This window comes from Papaver somniferum, chromosome 11, assembly GCF_003573695.1.
Source record: "Papaver somniferum cultivar HN1 chromosome 11, ASM357369v1, whole genome shotgun sequence".
NCBI lineage: Eukaryota > Viridiplantae > Streptophyta > Magnoliopsida > Ranunculales > Papaveraceae > Papaver > Papaver somniferum.
The window spans coordinates 13,503,215-13,526,642 of record NC_039368.1 but is presented as its reverse complement, the minus strand read 5'-3'; the positions used below and the strand labels follow the sequence as shown (position 1 = coordinate 13,526,642).

Sequence of the window (23,428 nt, the reverse complement as noted above, 5' to 3'; positions counted from 1 at the left end):
TTTTATTAATTGAGGTTCGCTTGTGATTTTTGGTTAATATATGAAAAGGAGAGAGTACCAAGTACATCACCAATTTTTTCCGATCGGAAACATGTATGGACAAAACCTAATACGATATCAAACATACCAACTTAATGGTCCTTGGAAATATGTATGTAGAGTTTATATCTCAATCAGTACATGTAGACTATGAAAACCGTGAACATGATTGCTAAGAAGAGTACTTGGAAGATCTCAAACATCAATATTCAAGATCAATCTAGTCGTATCGAAATAATTTAATCAGAATTTTTCCAAGTAATAAACATGTTATCTATCTTTCAAGATACAAATTCTACAAGAAACAAATCTCCTAATCATATCTAGTAAGATTGAATACGTACAACTTGTGTGAATTCAATTATAAATATAAACAATATAATGTGGAAATGGAGAAACATAAGAAATTAACCAGAAGTTTTGTTAATGAGGATACCGTAATAGCAGAAAAACTCTGGGATCTCGTACAAATTTGAAAACCAAACTCTATTAATATGCTACAGACACTAGCCTACTATCAGACGTCGGACTGGAATTTAGTTGAGACTGGATCCACCTTCCAAGCAATTCATTTATACAGCCGCGGTCCTTACATCTCTTGAACCTCGTAAGGCTTTACGCAATTGATTCCCTTAGCTGATGTCCTTTACAACCTAAGATTTGATTCAAACTTAGTGAAGACTTTTGTACCAGTCTTCCTCTAACAGTTAAGCATATTTGATCAACTAACATTGACAACGAGCTTGAGATAGCAAAACTTGTGGATTCAACCGAATATTGCTCTAACAATGTCAACTTCCAAAGGAAGCTCAATCTTTAACTACAATGCACATGTTTTTTTCAACTTTAAACTTGAATAATTCTTCGTTTTCTTCTAAATCCCTTGCATGCCATTTTTTAAGTTAGTGGTACCACTTTTGAAGTTCAGATAATATGAACTTTATTTCTATAATAATTTAGAGGGTATTTGATGCACATTTTATTTGGTGGGTAGTTCATACCATATATTGAGAGATGATTACAACTTTTATTGAGGCAGTCCATAACGTTCGATTACAAATGGTTGGAATATATATCATATATCTAGAGATGATTACGATTTTTTTCTTTTTTTTGAGTACTTCCTATCATTTGAGAAAGACATGACCGCATACAGTGAGTTTTTTAGGCGATAAGTTACGTTATATTACTATGGCTACCTGCGGAAGATCGTCCAGGACGATGGATGGTATCCGACTATCCTGACATTAGAGTTCGGTCCTCAAAGTAGAACATGAAGATCGGTTGATAGATTCAATATTCCTTCTTTTCATTCTTTTAAAAAAAAATAAAAAAGCAAGTCACCTACTAGAAAGGTAGTTATTCAACAGTTACATAACGGTTCGCAGAGCTTCCACCAACATCATGCAAAGACCTATTAGTTTCATACAGATAGTTGTTTCTACTATGAATATCTACTTATTAAACCTGACTGAACAGAGTTTCCACATTCGAACCTTTCCAGTTTTTTTAATACTCAGGCCAACTGTTGTTATGTTCTGATCTTCAGTGACTTTGATCAGATCACCCAGGACAAAAAAAATGCTTAAAAATTCAATATTACTTGAAATGAGAACTATGCTTGTCGGTTTACGAAACATTTTGGGAGAAAACGATAACACGTCGTTTTGATAGGAAAATAAAGAAATTAGCAAAATTTGAAATGTCAGTTAATTGAGTGGAGTATTGAGAGTTTGGAGCTTGCAAAAGTCCGTCCCATAGGAAGCCCAATTTTGTTTCGCTCCGTCACATCTACCCTACCGCTGAAGGTCTAATCTGGCAAAACAACAGGTGGTCCGGTCGGCAGTACTTTCTGGAGTCATTCCGGGCTTGGGCGATTGGACAAGATAGCCCGGTGCTATGCAAGATAGGGTTAACGAGTAGAGACAAAGAAGCCGGATCTGTTGTTAACGTCTGCTACATACCCACTGGGTACTCCATATTTAATTATTTTTATACCAATTGATGTTGAAAAAGGGTTTAAGCTTCAGAAAAAAATAAAAATAAAAAGAAAACCCTACTGAAATCTGAAAAATCCTCTTTTCTTCGATTCAGATTTATTTCTCCCATGAAAAACAGATAACATAAAAGAATACTTCAACCAGGGAAAGGATTTTGTTTTATGGGAAAATCACTTTCCTCTACAACTAGACTACAAGACTTCTCAAGAATTACTAGACAAACTCTACACAAACACAATTCAAGAAATCAAAAAAAGCAAACTCCCATGGCAGAAACAGCAAAATTAGTCCCAGCTAAAGACTCAACTGAGAAATTGAAGTTGAAACTAGAGAACCCAGATCATCAGAATAATAGGATTCCATTGTCTGATGTTGTTTCTGATTGTGTAAAACGTTGGTTTCATGATACTCTTAAAGAAGCCAAAGCTGGTGATATTAGTATGCAGGTTTTAGTTGGTCAGATGTATTATAATGGATATGGTGTTTCCAGAGATCCCAGTAAGGTGAAAAATCTGTAATTGATTTGTTCAAAGTACTAGTCTACTAAAATTTGGGTGTCTTTGGTTTTAATTGAGTTTTTCTTGTTTTGGTTGTTTTAGGGAGGAGCATGGATCGCCAAAGCCTCGAGAAGTCGTTCTTCGGTGTGGAAAGTTTCCGAGAAGCGTCCAGGTGAGCTTATTCTCTGTCTTTCTTGATTGTTCACTTTCAAATTGCGGTTATTTTCTTATTTGTATTGACTTTTGATTAAGGTGTTATGTGATTTTGGCTCAGGGTATAATGCGAGTGATTCGGATTCTACAGATGATAATAAGGAGGAGGATGTTGAGTAGAATCAAATTTATTTGCTGAACTTCTATAATGAAAAAGTGAGTCTATAATTCTCTAGTCTCCAAATTTTTTATTGCTTCGCTGTTATTGTTTTTGAAGTGCCTCTTGCTGCGTTTTGTTTAATCTGTCATTAGAATCCTGATATGTCAAATCTTTTATATTAGAATTGCCAATTGTGTGAAGCTGTATCTATTGAATTGTTAAGTCATTCACACTGCAAAAGGCTATACTGTACTGAAATTGGTAAACATGGGTCTTATACGCGAATTAAAATCATGTACATAGCTTAAGCACTGTCGCATGTAGGACAGTGAGAGGAGTCTCCTACCCTGTGGGCACATTTTCAGGTTACATCCTCGACCTGGTTTTAGTACTAGCAGTTAGTGCAGAAAGTTTCCATGGATACCTGTGAACTCTAAAAGGCGAGCACTCATTTTATACATTCTCTATTAGTTTTCTATATAATTCTGACTGTAGCAGTACACATAGAGCAAGTCTGGTGGTGGAAACTACCAAAGCGGCAAGAGCACGCTGGCTAATTGGACTGGCGCTTGACTAGTCAACCGTCCACAATTCTCAACCCAACTAAAACACCAGCGTGGGTAGTTGATTAGCTGACTAATCCAGCATCATTACAATTGAAGCTCAGCGTCATATCGATTGCCACTTTCGCTTGGATTCCAAGCGAAAGTCCCAAGGAACCTTGGAACATGGCTTGGAAGAAGTGTGGAATAACCCTACTTGGAAGCCATTAGACTTGACATTCCACACTTTTACCAAGCTTGGAATAGCTTGGATTCTCCACCAGAAAACTTGCTGAAGAATATTAGTGAAGCGGAAATAGTGGGGTGCTACTGTAATCTTACTTGGTTAGTTTCGTAATGCTCCAATTAGAGTACCCTTTCAATTTTATACACCATCTGGAGTTGAATTGGTAACATGACACCAATTTCATTCTGGTTTTTTAAAATCTCCTGCATTGAGGTACTGTAGTATTTTTTTTCTGTGGAGATACTACTTTATGAAGAATCCAAACTACTTAGGATCTGATAATATCCAGCAGAGTGCTATGCGAAGAAGCCACAAGAAGATCTTGAATATCAGCACCAATCACTGAGATTTTTCCATAGCGACCTATATATTAGTAATAAGTGTTAATTAGTCGAGCAGGAGTGAGTGAGTGCTGGAAGGGATTCATGTACCAAAGCTATGAAGCTATTTCCATTCTTGACTTTGTAGCAGAACAAAGTAATCTCTATCCGGGGTTCTGGCACATTATCAAGAATCACCTTTCAATTAAAAGAAAGTTATAAGAATTATTAATTACCCTTTCCACCACCACTCAGTGTTAAAGACTTACGCTTATCATCAATATTTGTAGCTTCATTTAATTGTTTACCCGGTACTAATCTCGATAAATAAGAGAAAGAATGGGAATTGGAAACTGCAAGTCTACCTTTACGTCAAGCCGAACACTGCAAGTCTACTTTTACGTCTCCAGCAGAGTTCTTGAATACCAGCACCAATCACTGAGATGTTTCTCTAGTAACATATTGTAGCCGTGTTAACTAGTTGAATTGGAGTGAGTTAGTGCTGGACTATGGTTTCCATTCTTGACTCCATATCAGAACAAAGTAACCTATACGGGGTGGGGTTCTGAATTTTATAAGAATACCCTTCAAAACAAAATCAAACTGTTATAACCCTTTCTACCACCTCTTCGTGATGAAGGCTCAAGGTTATCATCATTACTATAGCTTCCTTTTACTTGTTTACCAGTAGTAATTTCGATACCTAAGTAGTGGATACTATAAATTTCACTTCATTCGGATACATATTTAAAGCCAAACCTAACCCTGGAATGCTGCAATGTCAAGTTTGCAATTTCATATGGTTCTATTAAGTATGTTTTATGTTAGGTGTTGGAAGTTGAGCTACATAATCATCGTATGTTTGGCATAAATATGATTATGCACAAAACTTAGATAGAAAATAATATTGCTCCTGGTATTAACACGCAGTACAACATTAAGATAACAACGATTGCAGATAGAATTCAGCACTATAACATGATCTCTTTATTGCATATAAATCACTTTGTAGCTCTCATTGAATCAGATTTATATCATATAAGTTTTCAACATAATGAACATCTTAGAACATCTTAGACAGTACAACCACCATGGTATACAACTTTATCATAATATATAGTATCAATAGCTTCTACAAGAATAAATATTTTGTCTCGCTACTACTTGGTTAATGACTTAGCCTTTTACTTCTATTTGTATTCATGCTCGAATGATAGAAAAATCGGAAAATTTATTTGTATAAGAGGGCAGAAGAGAGTCTTTGTCATGCGACATTTCGATCATGAATGGTAGACAACTTAATAGCTGAGGCATAGGATACAAAAGGTATTACTCAACCTTAGCTAGCATTAACCTTAAGATAATCTTAACACTTGACCTGAATCCGCCTTGTTATTAATCTGACTCAGATTAAGCTGATCTTTTTTTTTTTGTTAGTTTAAGCTAAACATTATATGTTCTGCAAACCGTAAAAAACAACAATTTGATTTGCCAATACAATGGTCAAATTAGTTCTATTACTATGAAAGTCACTAAGAGATGGTCTATGTTTTTACTCAACTTTGAGAGATGTTTTAGTGTTTGTTTCAAAGTTACATGCAACTGGAGCTTACTCGGGAAGAATTGCTTGAACCAGGTGATACATCATATGAAGCTTCTAGGCATCTAAGACATGTAGTCAAGAATTTTAAAAAGCGGATTCCTCAAATATTATGAATATGTTCTTTTATTGTCCTGTGCTAAAAGCATGCACATGAGAAAGTGAAAAATGCATTTGTAGATAATAGATATATCGACAAAAGGTAATAAATTCTTTAGATATCGACTAGTGGATATAATAATAACCATTTATTACTTGTGCTTATCTCTGGTTCTTCCTCATTATGATGTCTGGGAAATTTCCTATTAATCAGTTGCATGTGCACAAGTCCTAAACTCTTTTGCCCCTTTTTGAGAAATTGCTAATCTCTTCTTTGGTCATTGAAATGGTTGTAAAGTGTCGTATGTGATATTTTCAATTAATGAGCAACTAGCAAAACTTCATTTTCAGTCAGTGTTGTGAATTTCCTTCTATGCTTCGTTTATAGTTTGTTCATTATTGAAGTACCTTTTCAGAGGCACTAGTTTGTTAGCTACTTTATGCGTGAATTTTAAATAAGATGTTCGTAGACTAACTCGTGCTTATCTACTTTTCATCCCTTTTTCAGTGCCTCCATGGAGCTGTGCCCCATCGTTCATGTTTATACTTTCTTGTACGGCTCTACCACTGGATGGATCTTCAAATTGTTTTCTTTCGCCTCTGTTAATTTATTTCCTTCCTGGACAGATCCAAAGTGTATAACTATCTTTCATAACTAAACTTAAGTACCATCTTAAGGGAATCATTGATTTTTAATCTTTGTCCTCTTGGTCCCAAGTGTGTTAACCTACTTCAAAACTCTTATCCGTTTTAGCCAGCCATGTATTTCCTGGGGATTTACAATACAGATGGCAATTTTTGCAATTTTGCAACTGAAACATCTGTACCTGAAAAATGTCGATATTCTGGTGCACTTTTGCACGGCTAGGAATGCACAAGTTAGGTAGACGCGGATTCGCATTGGAAAGGTTTATTTTGGTTTCATATTTCCATGATTGATTTGGGTACCGAAAGTCTTTCTAGGAAGCAAAGGAAACCACGTATATAGACTTTTATCACAGAAAATTTTGTTTTTTTGTTTCTGAAAGGGAGATTCAAACACACAGCATTCGTTCTTTTTGTAAAGGTAGGATGGGAAAAAAATAAAGAGAAATTCGCTTTTCAAACTTTTGCCATATTAGCTGCAAAGCATATTATGGGATGATATGAAATGGCTGATAAAGATGAAAAGCAGCAATGGCTTGGCTTGTGCTTGTTGGCTAACACAGCTACGCTAGAGCACTGATCTCTCTCTCTCTGGCTGGCTAGTTCAAGTCTAAAGCTTGAGCCAAACATTGCTCCTACTTTTCCCTAACAGAAGAATTTGGATTGCTTACGTATTATTAGAGCACGTATGCCCACCAGACAAGAATAGCACGAGCATCTACTCTCATTCTATATAAATGGATGAAGGAAGCCATTGTGTTTCTACGATATACTGGAGTTCCCGTTCTAAGTTCTGCATTCCAGCTGAAGAAGCCAGTTACTGATATAAACATACAACAAAATCTGATTTTGGTGCCTCTCTCAACCAAAAAGCTAAGCTTTCTTCTTCTACTAGAAGTTGAACTAAAATGACGAATGTAGGTGCTCTCCATCTCTATTGCAGCTTCCTTCTCTTTTTTTTTTCCTCTCAAGAATGAGTGTTTACTGAGAGTGGTCGTTATTTAATATCTGATGTTGTTGTTGTTAGGTGGTGGAGTTAAAAGTGGGCATGCACTGTGAAGAGTGTATGAAGAAAATCAGAAAGGCCATCAAGAAGATTGAAGGTATTTTCTATTTCGCAATCATTTAAATCTTTTATTCATTCACCCTTCTAGAAGTGATTGTGACTGAAATATTCTTCCTCAAATATAAAAAAATGATCTCGATCATCACGTAATCAGGAGAATCCTAATGGCGCACACCCATTTTAATAAGGAACCAGCTCCCCCCGTCACTTGCTATTAGACCATGTTATTTTATTCGCAACAGCTTTTAATACACTGAACTCAGATGAATTAGTATTTCAGAGGGAGAGTATTATTTGGTCAAACGCCATTTGAATTTCAGAGGGAGAGAATTTAGTCAAATGTCAAAATTTTCAAGGTTTTGACCGTTGAAAAATGGATTTTTGATGAAGGTCCAAATGAGTAATTGTGAAGTCAATATGACCAAGAATTTAGTACTTGAGCGTTCCCAATAAATGATTTGGTTTTGTTTTGACGCTTGCAGATCTTGAGACATACGATTTTGATATAAAGAACAACAAGTTGACCGTCTCCGGTAACGTTACACCTGAAAAAGTCATTAAAGTTCTTCAGAAAATGGGGAAGAGTGCTAGTATTTGGGATGAGGAAGAAGTCTTGATGACTAACTGAATGAATGGACCGGACGATCTAAGCTGTTTGATTATACTTAGTAATATTTTTACTTCCGTATCGTACTTGTGGTGGTGTCTAGTTATTAGTCTTCGGGACTACAGTGGGTGACCTCCCTTACTTGCTATACCATGAGAAACTCGAAGGTTTTTGCTTTGTAATTTTTTCATGGATTAATTCTTTTTTTTTTAGCCGAGTATCATAATTTCCGTAGACTTGGATTACATTCTCTTGTCAAAATTTTCCCATGTTACTTTTTGACGCCGGAAGGATTCGGTCCCATTCAAAATGTGGCCATGTTTTGATATTTCCTGATAAGGTAATATTACACTTGAACGTGGGTTTGAAAGTCAGCCCAGCCCTACTTATTGGGATGGGGAAGAAATCTTGACGAAGAATTGAACCATATATTATATACAGTACTAATTTTCTTTGACGTATCATACGGGATAGGGAAGATATCTAGACTCTAGACCCAATTAAGACGATTGATCAGCAAGTACGAATATTAAAGTTTCCTCTTCTTGTGTATATCGGTGAATTGGTGATCCCCGTTTTGTTTTCTGACCATAAATACTGAATTCGTCCATGATATGTTTGTTTCCCCACCAGTGATAATGCAAATGTTTGATTAAGATTTCATGAGACATTAACTTTTATTTCAGGGATGGATTTGTACAAAGTTTGTCTAACCAATTAAAAGATCAGTAATACTAGCTTGCTCTTATCCACTCTCGAGTCTCGTCACTAACACAACATAATTTGGCAAAGTTTTGGCATTTTAGTGAAAGTTTAAAGTAATTATTAGAGATAATATCCATCATGACATGCAAAGTTAGGAGATATAGGACTATACTTGACAGTACTTGCTGATCATTTTCATAAGTAGCTCCTCTATGCTTCTCCATATTCACGAAAAAAACAACTTAAACTTTCAAATCAAATTCTTGGAATTGGTGACCGGCTTTTCGATAAAACATAATTTGTCGTTGGCTTATTGTCTACAGAGTTGTATAATATTATGCTTATCCTACAAAGAGATTGATTCAAGTACTAATGGATAAACAAAATGGTACTTAAAAATAAATAATGACATTTATTAAATTATTATAAATATCAACACAGACTAAAAAAACAGATATTAAGATTAATTTTTATGGTTACTCAACTTCAAGTTTCGAGTTGGAAATTGGTTGTCTAAACTTAACATTCAAGTTACGGATCAAACAAATGTTTGAAATTCGAAACAACTTCACTTCACCCAACCATTCAGCATAAAAAAATAAATTGTTAAGCCGAAATATTTAGCACATAAGAAATCTGAGCTATCAGAAGGAATAATTTTATTTTCGTCAAATTGTTGGACAACATTAACTTGAATATTTTAAAATTATAAAAGCTAAACTCTAATTCAAACAGACTTGAATGAGTAGCTATGTATTACAGACTCTTTGGAAGGAGAGAAACGAGAAAGTGTTAGACAACAAAAATCCTCATCCTTTGAATATTATTAAAGAAGCCCAGTAGTGGTTTAATTATACCATTCCTTAGAGCAACCACAGCCATGAGACGGACCAAATACCAAAAGTAAGACTAAAAACCAAAAAAATTTGGTATTCTGGGTGTTCAAGCGCAGTGGTAGAACACCAAATTTGGTGAAGCGTAACTTATACACACGCCCGATGTCAGACGGAAATTATATTCACGTTTGTTGATTAGGCGGCTTTATATTATGCGTTTGAGTGAAACGTAGGTATAATGCGCGTTTGATTGAGGCGTAGGTATAATTAACGCCGGATATGGGACGGGGATGGAAAGTGCGTCTACAGGGACGGGGATTAAAAGTGCGTCCCATTCATACGGAGATATAAAGTGCGTATGTTTCGGGCGTTAATGGCTTATGCGTCTGGGTGAGACGTTTATACAAGATGCGTTTGATTGGGGCGTTTATAGAAGGAGCGTCTGAATGGGGCGTGCATTGAAGAAGCGTCTGTGTGGGGCGTGCATGAAAGAGGCGTCTGGTTGGGACGTTTTTAATAAGTGCGTCTGGTTAGGACGTTGTTAATAAGTGCGTCTAGTTGGGACGTTATTAATAAATGCGTTTCGATGGGGCGTGCACAGAAATAGCGTTTGTGTGGGGCGCTTTTAGGAAAGAGCGTCTGAATATATACTTCTTTTATCCTCTTCTCCTCCTCTTTTTACATAACCTACGTTTTTACAGAAGAAAAAAAAACGACGAAACCTAAGTAAAAATCTAGGGCAATACCTAAATCTCATGTGACGGCCATTTGATTGGGTGCGGAGAAACGAGTTCTTGTGAAAGAAACGACTAATCTTATTCGTTAATCGGGTGCGGGCAAATTTGATTGAAGATTAAAGGTATGGTTTGTTTTGGGGTAATCTGTTTTTGGTTGGATAATTTGATTAAATATTAAAGTTACGATTAATTAGGCTGTGTTTGGGTGGAATCGGTGGATTGCATGTTGATTTCATTAAGAATACCGTGAGGTTACTGTTTGTTTGATTATGTACTGTTTATTTGATTACTGTTTGTTTGATTACTGTTTGTTTGATTAGTTTGTTTGTTTGATTAGTTATATACTTCCGCATCATCATCTAATAGCGAAATAACACACTGTAACATGATTGATAGAATACAATAATTCTAATTTATCACCTGTAGTAGTTCACTCAAATTCATTAAACATGTATTGTTGTTGCTCACACAAGGGGAGATACAAAATTTTAAACAGTTCTGTGATATAGACGGTGTATGTAGTGAGATTCAAACTCGTTTAATGTAATTTTCGTATTTATTTACTTTAAAAAATTTTGATCTTCTATACTGTAAGTAAATAAAAAATAATCTTTACTGTAAATTTTTTTGATCTTCTATACTGTAAATTTTGATCTTCTATAATATAGAATAGAACTTCTTATGGATGCTGTAAACTCAGAAAAAACAATTACTAACTTGTATTTATATCGTGCTCAGATGTTGAGCAGAATAACGTCGAGATTTGCACAAGGAAAAAAGATGAATAATAAGAAACGCAAAGGTAAAGGTCCAATGGAGCCTGAAATAGACCCTAATGTTGGAGATTTGGAAGTTCCAGATACCGGGTTCGATGAAGATAGCGAAGATGAAACAACACCGTCCGTGGTATCCCTAGATAACTACAATTTCCTGGAAGATAGTGACAAACACGCTTCTACAGATATTACATATTCAAGCGATCCAAAATTCAGGTACCAACATCGTGGTTCACTCTTTTCGGTCATTGTTTATTATAAGGAGATAACAAAACATAGTCCAAAAATTAAATACATTATCGACAAGGCAGGATGGGGACGTTTATTAGCCATGGAAATAGGAGAAGCATCACACCCAGTGATTGATTATCTTGTTGAACGTTGGTGGGATACAACGCATACTTTTCACTTCCCTTTTGGTGAAATGGGATTCACGCCGCTTGATTGGGTAGTGTTGACAGGATTGAGTATTGGAATTGGGGATGATGTTCCGTATAACCCAGTCAAGTACAAATTTGATTATGTCCGTGAGCATGTTTTTCCAGAAATAGAAGAACCCTTAGATTATGAAGATCCCCCAATCTCTGGAAAAAAACGCCCCCCGGCACAGTGGATTTCAGATGCAATCACAATTAAATTTTTGACTACGTATTTCAAAGAAGATATCTTGGTTGCAGCTAATTTGGATGACAAACTTGCAGAAAAAGTGGCGAGGGCCTTTTTTATGTATGTTTTGGGAAATTTTTTCTTTTCCAATGCAAAGAACTACATTGATGCGGCTTGGTTAGCTGCTTTTGAGGATCTAAATGCAGTTGATATGTATGACTGGGGTGGTCCTGCTTTTGCAAAATTGTATGTGGCACTCAACGCATCTGGTAGGGGACAGAAGTCATTAACTGGGTCGTTCCAAATATTAGAGGTAAATTATTATTTATTTTTATTTCATTTAAATGTATATTTTTTGGCAGTTGATTTATTTGGTTGGTTATGATGGAGTAGTTTTGGGGATATGAATATCTGGGCATATGTAGACCGTGCGACCCAACTAGTGAAGAAAAATGGCCAAGAACTTCCCGGTGGAAAGCGAAGAAAAAGACTATCGATATTGTTCACTGTAGGAATGCGCTTAATCAGTTGACTGCAGACATCGTGACATGGAGACCGTGGGAATCCGCCATTGGTGTTCTTGACTCTGATGTTGGTCGCAGGGCTGTGGAGCTTTCAAACAAAAGGGTTATATTTACTTGGATTGGCAAGGTCAGTTAGTACGTTGTTTTTATATGAACATTATTACTTCAAAGTTATCATTTTATCCTAAGTTGAAGAACTTATTTTCTCTGATTACTGGTAATTTGACAGAATATGTGGTACCTAGGAGAACGATCTTGGAGGCAAAATCATCCTACTTTTGGAATTCCTAGAAATCCACCATTTAAAATTGGCGAGGTCAGTCATGAGAAAGCAAAACTTGTGAAAGAAGCTGGATGGGTAGATGCAAATATGTTTGTGAAAGCTGTTTCATATAATATGTATCTGCGATATTGGCGACATGTAACTAACTTCCATCAATTCGTGACCAAAGTCGATTGGGTAGTTGAATTACACGGGGTTGATGGTGACCGTGTTAAACACCTTATTCAACGACCTGCTCAGCATGTACCTATTCCACCACCACAACAATTATCATACGTAAGTACATCCCGTCATTATATTAAAATATATGGTAATCTCATTTCTTAATTATTTTTTTTTAAACGACAGCCTGAAGCTTATAATCTAGTTCAAGAACATGCCGATTTTAATCGTGCGTTTCGCGAGTTTGTATTATATGAAACGGAAGACAGGATGATACGTTTAAAGGCAAAAGATGAAGTAATACGAGGCCTTTCAGCTCGTAACAATTACCTGGAGGATCAGATGCAATTCCGTATGCAACAAACGCCGCGTCCCCCTATTGGATTCGGCAGTTTTTCTGAAACTATCCCACCAGCGGTGTGGGCTCCAGTGAGTCAAGCATCAACAATGTCGTCTGTTAACCCCCATCCGAGAATGACGTTTATCCCACCACGGAAAACACCATCGCATACTCCTACTGATGAATAAGTAACTTTTTAGCCTCCATTTTGGATATGTACTTTTTAGCCTCCACTTTGGAAACTCCTACAATATCCTATCTTATCTCTATATAGGGTTACTTTTTAGCCTCCATTTTCAGACTCCATTTTCATTCTGACATGTTGATTTCTTTTCAGCCTCCGTTTCGGTACTTGTAGTTTAATTAGTGTTATTTCTTTTTAAGCCTTCATTTTCAATCGGTCAGTGTCGCTTCTTTTTAGCTATAGTCTTAGTCTTTGCAGTGTCAATTCTTTTCACTCGCATTTTCAATCTGCAATGCCATAAGTGTCTATCATGTGTCTATAAAACCAATACTACATATCTCGGTGAATACAAACCAACACTGCAAATATTCTTCTTCTTCGAACTCTCCCAATCACTTCTCAAACTATACATTCCAATGGAATACTGTGACAATAACGCTGAATCTTCTTCTTCTTCGGACTCCGAATTTTCTTCTACTTCTTCTTCTGCGATCTCTGATAACAGCTTTTACTCATCAGATGAAGATGCGGTTGCATTGAGCCGAAATAATCTAGCAGTTAGTTTGGGAACTGCCATTACAAGTATGACATGGTCTCATACTCGTATAAAAATACCAAGAAATCGTGAAGCCGGAGATATACTTCTCTGGAATGACTACTTTTCTGACAACCCCACCTACCCAGCTAACATATTTCGTAGGAGATTCAGAATGCGGCGAGAATTGTTCAACCGAATATTGGCAGATGTAGTGTCTAGAAATCCTTATTTTGCTCAAAAAAGAGATGCTTGTGGCATTCTTGGATTATCCCCTCATCAGAAAGTAACTGCAGCAATCCGAATGTTAGCTTATGGATGTGCAGCAGATGCAATAGATGAGTATTTACGCATTGGAGAAACCACCGTTTTAGAAGCAACCCGTCGGTTTTGCAAGACGATTGTGGTATTATATGGGAAAGAATATTTACGCTCACCAACTGCGGGTGATGTTGAACTGTTGCTGAAAGAAAACAAAGACAGGGGATTTCCTGGGATGCTGGGGAGCGTGGATTGTATGCATTGGAAATGGGATAGATGTCCGTCAGCAGAATCAGGAGTATACACCGCGTATAAAGGGAGTGAAAGTATTGTGCTAGAGGCAGTGGTGTCACATGATCTCTGGTTTTGGCATGCGTTTTTTGGTATGCCCGGCTCCTGCAATGATATTAATGTAATGAATCGTTCTTATATTTTTCGAAAACTTATCAACGGGAAAACACCACCGGTGAACTTTGAAGTAAACGGGCATGCATATGATATGGGATATTATCTCGGTGATGGCATTTATCCACAGATTGCTACTATTGTGATGGCCATTAAACAACCAGATACACCGAAAAAATATAAATTTTCATCGATGCAAGAGGGAGCACGGAAAGATGTAGAGCGTGGATTTGGTGTACTGCAACAACAATTTGCCATTGTCAAACAACCTGCACGAATGTGGAACCCGGATGTGCTTGCCTATATAATGAAAACGGTTATTATTTTACATAATATGATAGTGGAGGATGAGCGTCTTCCCGGTGATTGGCCACATGAATATGACTCACGTAGCAGGTCGGAACCGGTGAATATATCGAGGGTAGGTACTGAGGAACTTTCCAGAATGAGAGCTGCACATCGGCGTCATGCTATACACAATAAAGAAACACATTTTCGCTTGCGTCAAGATTTAATCGAACACATATGGTCAAATTTTGGAGATAATTATTAAGTTGGGATGGAAATATGTTGTATCGTATTTCTTCATCGGAAAATATGTTGTAACGTTGCTTACTAATGTACTATTTATCATATAAAAATTAAAATTCACTAAAATTGACTAAAACTCACTAATTTTTTTATTAATGATAAATATTAAGGTTCAACTAATTCGGTCATGCTTTAAGATTGGTTTCTTTTGCGTTGTAGTATTTCCATCTTTCGAAGTTCGAAGTACTCTCTTGTTACAGTGTCCAATGTAGAGACATCCTTCAACATTATAGCCAAGTCATCGTCCGCTTCTTTCTTTAAATCGAGTTTTTCTTGCCTAGCTTGTTTCGCCGCAAACTTTGCCGCAGACTTAGCTTGTATTGCTTCAAACTCAGCTTGTCTCTGTCCCATCTTCATTAGTGATTGTGCTTTGTAATGTTCATTGAAACTTTGCTGCTCCTTAATTATATCCTCTAGCATTTCCTCCTGGGCATTGGATTTTGCTCTCCCTTTTTTCTTTAGTTGTTTCGATGCTTTCTTCCCCAACTGACGCTTACGTGTGTTCTCTATATCTCCAATATCTAGATCATCACTGGACTCGCCTGGAATTGTTTCCTCAATATCAGCGTTTTCCTCACCACTCTGAGAATCTTCCATTTCTTGGCCTGAATCAAACACAAACGTCGACCATCCTGAATATTTGATACTATCTTTTAGAATTTCGTAGCACTCTTCGTGCTTAAATTTTTTGTTACCATTACTTTCTTTGAATCGCTTTCTTATCTCTTCAACCTGTTATTATTTTCAATACTCATCAGTTCCAATTACATGTATATAATTATTAAGGGTGCAAAAATTGACGATTACTTACCCTCAAGACTTCATTCCATCCGCTATGATATTCACCATCAACTTCCAACACTTTTGCAGAATAAAGTGAAACCTGTCTACTGATTCCCTGAAATCGACTCTGGATAGAAGTCCAAGTACGTTTTGGTTTACAAGGCAGGGCTTCTTCCAACTTATCTTTGATCCGACTCCATAATACTCTTTCTGGTTGATCGGTTCCGGTAGCAGAATCTTGAGATATGGCTAAATGGATTCTACATATCATTGTATCTTCTTCTGTTGTAAAATTGGGACCTCGTGGTGCCATATTTCTTGAAATAGAAATTATAAATGATAAGATTATGCAGAAATAAGTTTGTCAAATGCTATATATAGATATACGAAAGAGCCGTTGCAATCTATCAAACGGTCGGAAAATCAGAAAACCAAAATCAGAATTCCAAAATATAACCGTTGGCGCACGTAATACATGCGCCTGGTAACGGACGCTCGTAACACATGCGCTCCGAACAAACGCTCATAATACGAGCGTCCGTCCCAGACGCTCGTAAAACATGCGCCCACTCCAGACGGTCCTAATATATGCGCCCATCCCAGACGCTTCTAAAACATGCGCCCACTCCATACGGTCGTAATATATGCGCCTCACTCATACGCCCATAAAACATGTGTCTCACTCATACGCCCATAAAACATGCGTCTCACACAGACGTTAATAATACGTCCGTCTCCCGCATACGGTCATAATACATGCGCCCGGACCGGGCGCTTTTAGTAACTGCGTCCAAACCAGGCGTTTTTAATAACTGCGTCTGCTATGGGGCGTAGGTTTTATCTACGTATGGCCCGGCGGTGTTTATAATAACGCCTAACTCAAACGCTCTATATACATCCGCCCCATTATCATACGTTATTTATACGTACGCCCGATGTGGAGCGTCCACTATACTTCCGTCTGAAATCATACGCCCACTATACTACCGTCCCACTATTAATCATTTTAGTCTGGGTTGGCGACCACATTTGGTCGCAAACCCTAATTAACTGGACTAAATATGGTTTTAGTCAGTACCACTGCGGCTGAATTTGGGACCAAATTTGGGTATAGTCCCAAAATTTGGTCATGACTGTGGTTGCTCTTATGTCATAGATAAAAAACCCGGCATCATCCCAATTCAGAAGAAGAAGGCTAGCAAGATGGAAACCTCTTGATGCTAACTGGACCAGGCTCAATGTTGATACTGCATTTTTTTTTTGTACGACGGGTGGTGGTGCTAGCATTTCTAATGCGCAATTTCAGGGTCGTAGGAAAAACAATCAAATATTGCTTAATCCTCTCGAAGCTGAAGTTAGGGCAGTATTGCTGGCCATTGAATTTGCTCTGTTGGGTCAGTGAAGGAAATTCATTATAGAAACTGATCGCTGATGAGAAAGTAATCACTATGCTTACCGACAAGGAAAAGCATATTCTTGTTGGATATTTTCGGTATATGTTCCCCGTTACGAAAGGGGCGCAAACATAATTTAATTTCCAGAGTTTTTTCTGGTTTTGAGTTTCAAAACCTAATTCGTTTTCCAGAACATTTTATAGACGTGTCTGTTCCCCTTAATGGATGCCTTTTGAAAGCTTATGTTGGAGATGAAAAGACATCTCCATAAGACATGAAATCCTCTATAAATGACGAAGGTTTTCTCCCTATTCATCACATCAAATTTATGTCTACTTTTCCCTCTAAGCATCATTAGAATCTCATATTGTGTGTTCTTGGTTGGGTCAAGGGAGTACAACTCTTGAATCCAACAAGTTGTTAGGGCTTCATTGTATCGTGAAAGCAATATTTCATTGACCACTTGTACTCGCCAATTTCTTGGAAATGGTCGAAATAATTGCTAAAAAGAATCGCAAGGCCTTAAAATCAGTGATACAACATTATTTTCATTATAATGTTCATCCTCTGGTACCCAATTTCCAACAATACTTTAGATAATCCAGCACATCATCAGTCAGATTAATGCTACTAAGCCGGGGATGTGATATTATTTTTTACTCCAAAAGATGGAAAATGTGTTGCTCATACTCCGAGAAGTTACACTTTAAAAAACCTGTCTAATGTTATTTTCTTTACCGTGTTCAAATTCGTAACTCTAAGCAAAATTTCTTGTTTTCGTTTATGGAAAGAAGGTCAACTAATGTGGGCAAAGATTTAGAATTGAGATTATGTATCAGAGGTAGACTAACATCATACTGAAAAATGATTTCGGCATTTTGTACATGTAACATTTAGCAGAGACTACCGGAGAGTTTGTTACCTAACTTCAATCACATATTGAGTTTAGGTATTCGTTTCACCAATTTCATTAGTCAACACACTCTACATAACCTAATTTAAATGTCTTTAACAACAAAACCATAAAGAAGGTAAATCCCTAGCTTCACTCTAGACAACAGTTAGGTCTAACTCAGTTAGAAATTTCACAGTTTCGCACACAAGCTTGAGTTGACACTAGCTACTTCAATTTTTCTTGGGCTTGATCACACAAGAGAGTAGAGCACATTGATGTGATTTAACTTAGAAGGATGCATATTTTAGTACATAAAAATCAGAAATGCTAGCTTTATCGATTCCTGGTCCTGACAAAAATCCCGCCTCTCACAAGACTTTTCGCACACAAGGGTGAATTAGGTATGGGCGTAACAGATAGGTCTGTAGCAAGGCAGAACAAATCTGAAGTGTTTAAACAAGGAGTGCACAAGTTTCCTCCATCTCGGCTAAAGCTCTAATATTGGATATTCGGGTGATGAATGAAATGAAACCCTCCCTTTGTTCCGAGAAGAGCAATCAAATAGAACATGTGAAATTTGTTTTTTTAGGGTTTTAAGGAGAAATGATTTTTTTTTATTGAAACTCAGAATCAAAGTGTTTTCTTCTTGGATTCGTGTTTAAGAGTTACTATCTCAAAGATAAAATAAAAAGACAATTCTGTACAAGAAATTTATTGGTTTAAAATGGGTGGCCTGGCCCCCAAAATAAGGCTCTTCTCTCTTGTGTGATCAAGCCCAAGAAAAATTGAAGTAGCTAGTGCCAACTTAAGCTTGTGTGGGAAAGTGTGAAATATCTAATAAGTTAGATTTAGCAAATCTACAAAAAAAATTTGTTGGTTTAAAATGGGTGGCCTGACCCCAAATAGGGATATTATCTCTTGTGTGATCATCTGATTCAATGGCATTTTGTACATGTAACATTTAGCAGAGACTACCGGAGAGTTTGTTACCTAACTTCACTTCAATCACATATTAAGCTTAGGTATTTGTTTCACCAATTTCATTAGTCAACACACTCTACATAACCTAATTTAAACGTCTTTAACAACAAACAAAACCATAAAGAGGGTAAACTCCAAGCTTCACTCTAGACTCTAGACAACAGTTAGGTCTAACTCAACTGTTTTATTACTCAACTAAAATGTCCACGTTCAATAAAATAAAAATAAATACTTACAGACCCCACCACCAACCACATTCATCGCAACTGATCAAGCCGCCACTTGTCTATAATGAGTTTCACGTCCTATTCCTATCTCTCCAATCACAATCCCTTGAGGTGGCACGACGCACTCTCTTACTCAAAACAGCCGCCTATCTCCTTCGTTCAGACTTCTTCAGAACATCAACTTTGACCTATTCCATTTTTTCAACGGTCAAACTTTTCCATTCCCTCTGTTTTGAAGAAGCTACTTAAATAGAGTTGTTACGTAATCTGGTATCTCACTCACCCACACCTCACTTCCCCTTTACATATCGCTAAAATTCACCTGCTCCTTCGTCCTCATCACAATCGTCCTCAACTCATTCTGTCATCTCCAATGGCTTCATCACCTTCTTCACTGAGTCCTCATTTCTCATTTCCAAACCAGTTTATGATGAATTCTTCATTTTCTGATCTTTTAACTAAAGACGATGAATCTGTGAAACAAGGGTTGTTGTTTAACGAACAGATTGAATTTGGGTTTAAATCGAAATTCAAGTCGAATTCTCCTCCTTCGTTACCTATTGGTGGTTGCCCTTCTCCTTCTTTTTTCAATTTTCCTTCTGGGTTTTTGGATTCCCCTGTTCTTCTTTCTTCTAATAATTATCTTCTTCCATCACCAACTACTGGAGCATTTCCAGCTCAAGAGCAGTTCAATTGGATGGGTAGTTCAAATTCAAGTAACAATTATCAAAAAGAAATTAAACAAGAAGAAGAGAAGAAAATCACTGATTTTTCGTTCCGGCCATCGGTCACCGACACTCCGTTACAAAGTGGAGATTCAGAGTCTGATTATAAGCATTACCCACACCAACCAATTCAGACACTAAGAGAACAGAAACGATCAGAAGATGGGTATAATTGGAGGAAATATGGTCAAAAACAAGTTAAAGGGAGCGAAGATCCGAGAAGTTATTATAAATGTACTTATCAGAATTGTCCAATGAAGAAGAAAGTTGAAATATCATTTGATGGAAAAGTTACTGATGTTGTTTACAAACCAAGTAAAGATAGTCATAATCATCCTAAACCTCAACCATCTAAGAAATCATTAGCTTCTGCTGCTTCTCAATTAGTTCAGCAACCTTCTGTTTCTTCTAATTCCTATTCACAAACTGTGTCAGTTTCCACACAAGATAATAATTCCTCCACTTCGGTTGACGACGACGAATTCGATAATACTTCTCTTAAAAGGAGTAAATCAGGAACTACCGGTGACTTGGACGAAAGCGAACCCAAATCTAAAAAATGGTTAGTATTTCTTGTTTGCTTCTGAATTTTGCAATCATTTTCGAGAATGAATTTTTTGGGATTTTGTGTTAATGATTTGTGTATTTGATTATGCAGGAAAAATGAAGGAGAAAATGAGGTATTGTCTGGGTATGGGAATAGCAGAGTTGTGAAAGAACCAAAAGTTGTTGTTCAAACAACAAGCGACATTGATATTCTTGACGATGGGTTCAGATGGAGGAAATATGGACAGAAAGTAGTGAAAGGAAATCCTAATCCAAGAAGTTACTACAAGTGTACGAGTTTAGGGTGCGCTGTCCGTAAACATGTCGAGCGCGCAGCTAACAATATAAGATCAGTAATCACAACATACGAAGGTAAGCATAACCATGATATTCCTGCTGCTAGGGGTAGTTACAGACATTCATCCAACAACAACACCAGCAGCAGCATTACCAATGTTGCAATGTCTACCAGTAGTAATGAACAGGTGCCATATACACTAGAAATGATGCAGAATTCGGAGAATTACGAATATGGTTCATACATGAATCAACAACATAATTTAGAGAACACATTTTCGGAGACTAAATCAGAACCGATGAAAGATGATGTGCTTCTGGAGTTGTTATACTAAATGTGCCTAGCTATCGTGAAAGATATAGCTGTGTGTATATACTAATAAACAGTTGTGGAGTATGGAATTTTGTAACTTGATATCAAGAAGGAAGAAATTAGTGTTTTTGTTATTGATCGGATCGGACTGTAGGAGTTGCTACGATTCAGGTCGTCGTAGGTATCAGATTCAAATATGTTGTAGCGTACATGTAAGCTCTGGACAACCTTAAGTCCTTGGTTTTATGATATGGAATTCTTATTTATTTGATACACCTGCAAATTTTTCTTTTTCGGTCTCATGGTGCATCTAGAATCAAAATCAAAAAACAAGAAAATGAAACAGAACACATGTATTTTATGTTTATTTAGAAGTTAGAAATAGTTTTGATTGGAGAGCTTAAATCCAGAGATAAGAGCAGAAAGTGCAAGAGTAAGGAACGCAAAGAAAGTCATGCTAATGGCTGATGCCGATGAATCCGTAAATATGTTGTCTGCACCTTCCCTCATATGATTCGTCATTGGAATTGCAGCTGACGTTGCCGATATCAATAGATATGCCATAATCTGTTGGCCAAGAAAACAACAACCATAAGATTATGTTTGTAAAATTAACAAAAGGCAACTCAAAATGATGATGCTAATTTTCACCTGGTCACCAAAAAACTCTAAAATGAAAGCCTTTGGCTGCGAGATGAAATCTTTTCCTGTGCGAATTCGGTTAACTTGGTGGAAAACTTGAGCCCCACAATACATGATTGCCAGGATTGATATAGCTAAGCAATATCTGGTGATGGCAAAAACAAGAACATCATTATTTACAAAACCTGTATATATAAAAGAAAAGTGTTTTGCATTCAAGATATCCCGCACAATGATGCTAAACTTATGAATAAAGGAATTTTGAGTAATTCACCGGTATTCTTGGTACTTGTCGAAATCCTCCCAATCACCATGCTTATTACTAGCCATAATTACGAAAGCAAGGAATGAGAAGAACAAAGTTCCACCTCTGAGAAACAATGAGCCTTTGTTTAACAAATTTTCTTTCTTCCATCTTCGAAGAATCGATGAAATCTCTGTCAATGATGCTTGGCTTTCAACGTCAGCCTCAGGTGGAGGAACTGCTGCAGCAGGAGATGCCTGTGCGGGTTGTTCCACAATGGTGGGATCACTAGAATTGACCTTTTTGGGAGGGTTCTCTGACGTCTCTACGCCGGAACTCCCCATTTTCTTAGGTTGTTCCGATGTTTCACCATCAGAATCATTCACCATTTTTTACCGTGGTTTATTGTGGAAAACTAATTTTAGAAAGCTATGAATTAAATTTTAATTTTCCATCGCATGGAACAAAAATTTGTTAAGGCCAACTAATAACCGTTTATATTTAGTAATGATGAAGAGTTAGTTACCTCAGTTCGGTTAATGGAACATCGAAAGTTCGAAATGACCCGTATAATGTTGGCTTGCTCAGTTACATTCAAGCTTTTCTTGGGAAGCAGACAGAAATGCATGATTTTGCTCGAGTCTCTCGACTCTTGCGAGATTGGATTTATATTGGGCTTTCAAATAAATGAAGCCCATAACAAGGTTTAAGCTTTTTTTTTTGGAGAAACAACTGCACAGCAACTGACTCTTACAAGAAGAAAACGGACTACTACTATCTCCTAAAAACAAACTCGCAATTTCATAGTAACTGTTGAGTTGACTAAAGATTACACCTAAAAAGATTAAGAAACGAAAAGCAAACCATAAGTAAATCTTGAACACAGGCACGTAACCACAAAAGGCACATAAGTAAATCTTCATCAGTGAATACATGCACTAGGGGATGAAAATAAAGCCCATTAATGTTAGGGAAATTATGAACGCCATTTTGGGGACTGCCGGACTGGTCATATCTGTGAGGACTGCTTCCATAACAGGTCAATCTTTGGTCATGGGATAAGGGGGTGGTCCAATTACTCTCTCTCTATATATATATATATTATTTTTTTACTTTAGCACCCTTTCCGCTGTAGAAATCTAATTTATTATATATCATTAAGATAATGTTTGGATATCAAAAATAGCAGAAGTTAGTCCCGAAAATCAGAAGCAAAAGAAGTTTGTTTAACAAAAAGTTAAGTTTTTTGATTCTAGAAGTCAATCTACAATTTTATTATCAATTTCTGACTTTTTTGATTCTTGAAGTTGAAAAGCAACTTTTAACAGTGGATCCAAACACCCCGTAAATTACTTTCGGTTCATAGATTTTGTTTGCCAGTAGGAAGCAGGATGGGGGCTGCAACCTACAAATATTTTTTTGCCAACAACTGGTTAGGTTAATAATAAATAAACTAGCCGA

General features: G+C 36.9%; 5 protein-coding genes across 5 annotated transcripts; 4 read left to right on the top strand and 1 right to left on the bottom strand.

Annotated features, from left to right (window-relative positions):
- Nucleotides 1-2,046: 2,046 nt before the first annotated feature.
- On the top strand, nt 2,047-6,362 carry LOC113322758. The gene is made up of 4 exons (XM_026570902.1): nt 2,047-2,542; nt 2,639-2,708; nt 2,811-2,905; nt 6,166-6,362. The coding sequence occupies exons 1-3, from the start codon at nt 2,201-2,203 to the stop codon at nt 2,867-2,869; spliced, it is 471 nt and encodes a 156-aa protein (XP_026426687.1). The 5' UTR covers nt 2,047-2,200; the 3' UTR covers nt 2,870-2,905; nt 6,166-6,362.
- A 507-nt stretch (nt 6,363-6,869) lies between these two features.
- Nucleotides 6,870-8,220, top strand: LOC113322759 (copper transport protein ATX1-like). The gene is made up of 3 exons (XM_026570903.1): nt 6,870-7,219; nt 7,330-7,405; nt 7,851-8,220. Exons 1-3 carry the CDS (start codon nt 7,211-7,213, stop codon nt 7,994-7,996), a joined length of 231 nt encoding a protein of 76 aa, XP_026426688.1. The 5' UTR covers nt 6,870-7,210; the 3' UTR covers nt 7,997-8,220.
- Nucleotides 8,221-11,199: 2,979 nt separating this feature from the next.
- LOC113324144 lies at nt 11,200-14,882 on the top strand. Its single transcript, XM_026572473.1, has 8 exons — nt 11,200-11,245; nt 11,341-11,948; nt 12,029-12,286; nt 12,389-12,718; nt 12,791-13,033; nt 13,282-13,292; nt 13,634-14,069; nt 14,460-14,882. Exons 2-8 carry the CDS (start codon nt 11,361-11,363, stop codon nt 14,880-14,882), a joined length of 2,289 nt encoding a protein of 762 aa, XP_026428258.1. The 5' UTR covers nt 11,200-11,245; nt 11,341-11,360.
- Nucleotides 14,883-19,137: 4,255 nt separating this feature from the next.
- Nucleotides 19,138-21,364, top strand: LOC113322005 (probable WRKY transcription factor 33). The gene is made up of 2 exons (XM_026570000.1): nt 19,138-20,487; nt 20,584-21,364. Exons 1-2 carry the CDS (start codon nt 19,574-19,576, stop codon nt 21,101-21,103), a joined length of 1,434 nt encoding a protein of 477 aa, XP_026425785.1. The 5' UTR covers nt 19,138-19,573; the 3' UTR covers nt 21,104-21,364.
- Nucleotides 21,365-21,419: 55 nt separating this feature from the next.
- On the bottom strand, nt 21,420-22,392 carry LOC113322006 (CASP-like protein 4B1). The gene is made up of 3 exons (XM_026570002.1): nt 21,998-22,392; nt 21,733-21,868; nt 21,420-21,648 (listed from the first exon to the last, which is right to left on the bottom strand). Exons 1-3 carry the CDS (start codon nt 22,354-22,356, stop codon nt 21,457-21,459), a joined length of 687 nt encoding a protein of 228 aa, XP_026425787.1. The 5' UTR covers nt 22,357-22,392; the 3' UTR covers nt 21,420-21,456.
- Nucleotides 22,393-23,428: the final 1,036 nt, after the last annotated feature.